This window comes from Penaeus monodon, chromosome 11 (assembly GCF_015228065.2).
Source record: "Penaeus monodon isolate SGIC_2016 chromosome 11, NSTDA_Pmon_1, whole genome shotgun sequence".
Lineage (NCBI taxonomy): Eukaryota > Metazoa > Arthropoda > Malacostraca > Decapoda > Penaeidae > Penaeus > Penaeus monodon.
In genome coordinates, this window is record NC_051396.1 from 10,401,228 (window position 1) to 10,403,727 (window position 2,500).

A 2,500-nucleotide genomic window follows, 5' to 3' on the forward strand; every position below is an offset into this window, starting at 1 on the left:
CACACACACACACACACACACACACACACACACACATACAGACATATAGCTGGTGGTAAGAAAGGTTAATGTCATCAGTGCATTAGGAACGCCACAAGAGCATTCTTTCTAAACCCAATTCACTGAAGATCATATATCCCAACGCGTGACTGATTGCGACAAATGGCTGCATTTTGAGTACATAGCAACGGAAAGCCTCAAGTTGGCTGCTTTTACTATTCTATGTTTCCTTGAAGTTGATTTGCCATTTTCTTTATACTGGCAATATTTTTTACAGTTACAGAAAGAAAAAAAATGATGAGTGGATTATTGAATTATTATCAATGGAATTTATTTATTTATAGATATTAAACCATAGGGCTACTATGGTAGAAAAAAATCGAATTAACAGGAATGATTTAAACATCAATAGCAGTGATGTTTGAAATTATCAACTGATCAACAAATTGATAACTTTTTGCGATGTTTGTTTTGAAAGCATTTCAGTAATAAATAAACAAATATATATATATATATATATATATATATATATATATATATATATATATATATAATATATAATTTTTTCGTATGATTTTCCAAGAAAAACAAATTATTTCGTGGATTATTATTTGCTGAATTTCAATTTCAATCAATTTGGCATATTAAAAGAGCAGCAAAGCTGTATGTTTTAGTTTTATATCATTACACTTAATCAACCAGTTCCAGGCTCTAAGAATCCCACGACGCCACTTGGCTTCTAAGACGACACACCAAGGAGAATAATTGTTAGGACCAAATGGGCAATATTACTGGTCTGTGCTTTAGGCATCAGCTAGCATCAATCCAGCCCTGAAGTCGTTGATGGGCAAAATGAGACTTGCATTTTACCATCCACTTTTTTTTTCTAAAAGAATTTCATGCTAAGCAAATCATTTCACTAGATATATCAAATCGTATAATTTGGTTTTACTTTCCATTCTCTTCGCTGATTCTATTGATAAAAACGCAGAAAATCCAGTCTTTGATGTGGTAAATTTTGATTCTATGGTAAAACATCAATGGTCCTCGGTTCATACTATACATATTCCAGATATAATTCCACATACTTTTTGCTCAAAATTACAAGAGTTTACCTTCATAACCTTTTCTTTACTGTACAGAAAACGTATGATGTTTGACCGTACACTAAAAATGTTACTCTATAACATATATACAGCAAAGTTAACTGAGTTTTGAGTTATTTCTCATATAATTTATTTTGTGTATTCACATAGAATAAATTACACAAAGAACAGCACTGTCTTGAAGGAAATCAAAGATCAGTCTCCTAAACAAAGATCTACATCAACTGCTATCAGTACTAGTCTGTATGCCGCTGCATGCCTCGCCCTTTTTGTAGGAATTTGTTAACTGAATTAATACTTCCATGAATTCTGGAGAGAAAAAAATCCTTGTTATTTCTTCCTTTATTCTCCATAACTGGTGAAATACAATTTTTACATGTTCATCCATACCTTCCATGTCAGCAACCATAATGAAAACTGCAAACAAAACAATGTGAAATGGAACAACTGTGGCCAGACTATTAAACTATTGATAATTCATACAATTAACTCAATTAAAAAAAAAAAAACTTTGAATGCTAGCAAACTTGTAAAACATAACACTAAGTAATAGGATAAATAAACTACTGGAAAGAATGTAATTTACCTCCAAACTCCTAGAGTTGGGTTTGGTGCTGTTAGGCGAGTACAGTTGCCATTGAAGTAAACAACTGAGTTCCAATACCCGTCTGTGTTCACTTTTTAAAACTTTTTCATTCGAATTTCCTTTTTTAATTGAGCTGCTACACTTACACTGCAGGTGTGAACCGATACGAGGAAATCGACGAAAATGTACGCAGAGATGTTCAGCCTTAGCTCGCCTCGAAGCGAACAATTTACCTGCGCTTGAACCCAGAATAAACTGTTCGCGAATATAGCTCATGACCAATCATTATCCCTCCTCTTTTATAAATTGACTGTACTTTTAATGCAGTTCTGTATTCTAATTTCTGTCACATTATAACATCAAGGACGATAAATATTCCTAAATACTCTATTAGTTTACTTTGTGGGAGAAGTAGAGTCAGGCCTAACAATGAACTCAGTCTAAACTGCAAGACACAGCAAGACACGTGTTTAAACGTGTAAATCTGGAAATAATTGCATGTAACACAAAATACAGATTAATAATAAATATTACCTATTCAGTCATTAAATTACGAGGCGCTTCCTCATTGCTAGTACATTGTTCATTGTTGCTATATGCAAATACTATGTGCATCTGAATATAGCATCCTGACCCATGTTGCGGCGATGTGTTCAAAGATGCAAATTAAATCAATAAATGTTGATGTTACTGTTTGAGAAATGGAATATGTAGCACATGTATATTATATATGTAATCTCCAGTAGAGTTATACTTCATTTAATACTTAAACGCAAAGAGAAAAGTACATTATATACCATAATCCCAA

General features: G+C 32.8%; 1 protein-coding gene across 1 annotated transcript in view; it reads left to right on the forward strand.

Moving 5' to 3' along the window:
- The window catches only part of LOC119578737 (urea transporter 2-like), a 22,506-nt gene extending 20,543 nt beyond the window's left edge, over positions 1–1,963 (forward strand). The window contains exon 10 of the mRNA XM_037926347.1: positions 1,846–1,963. Within this exon, the coding sequence (XP_037782275.1) occupies positions 1,846–1,851 (6 nt within the window). The 3' untranslated portion in view covers positions 1,852–1,963. The remainder of the gene's footprint in view (positions 1–1,845) is intronic.
- Positions 1,964–2,500: the final 537 nt, after the last annotated feature.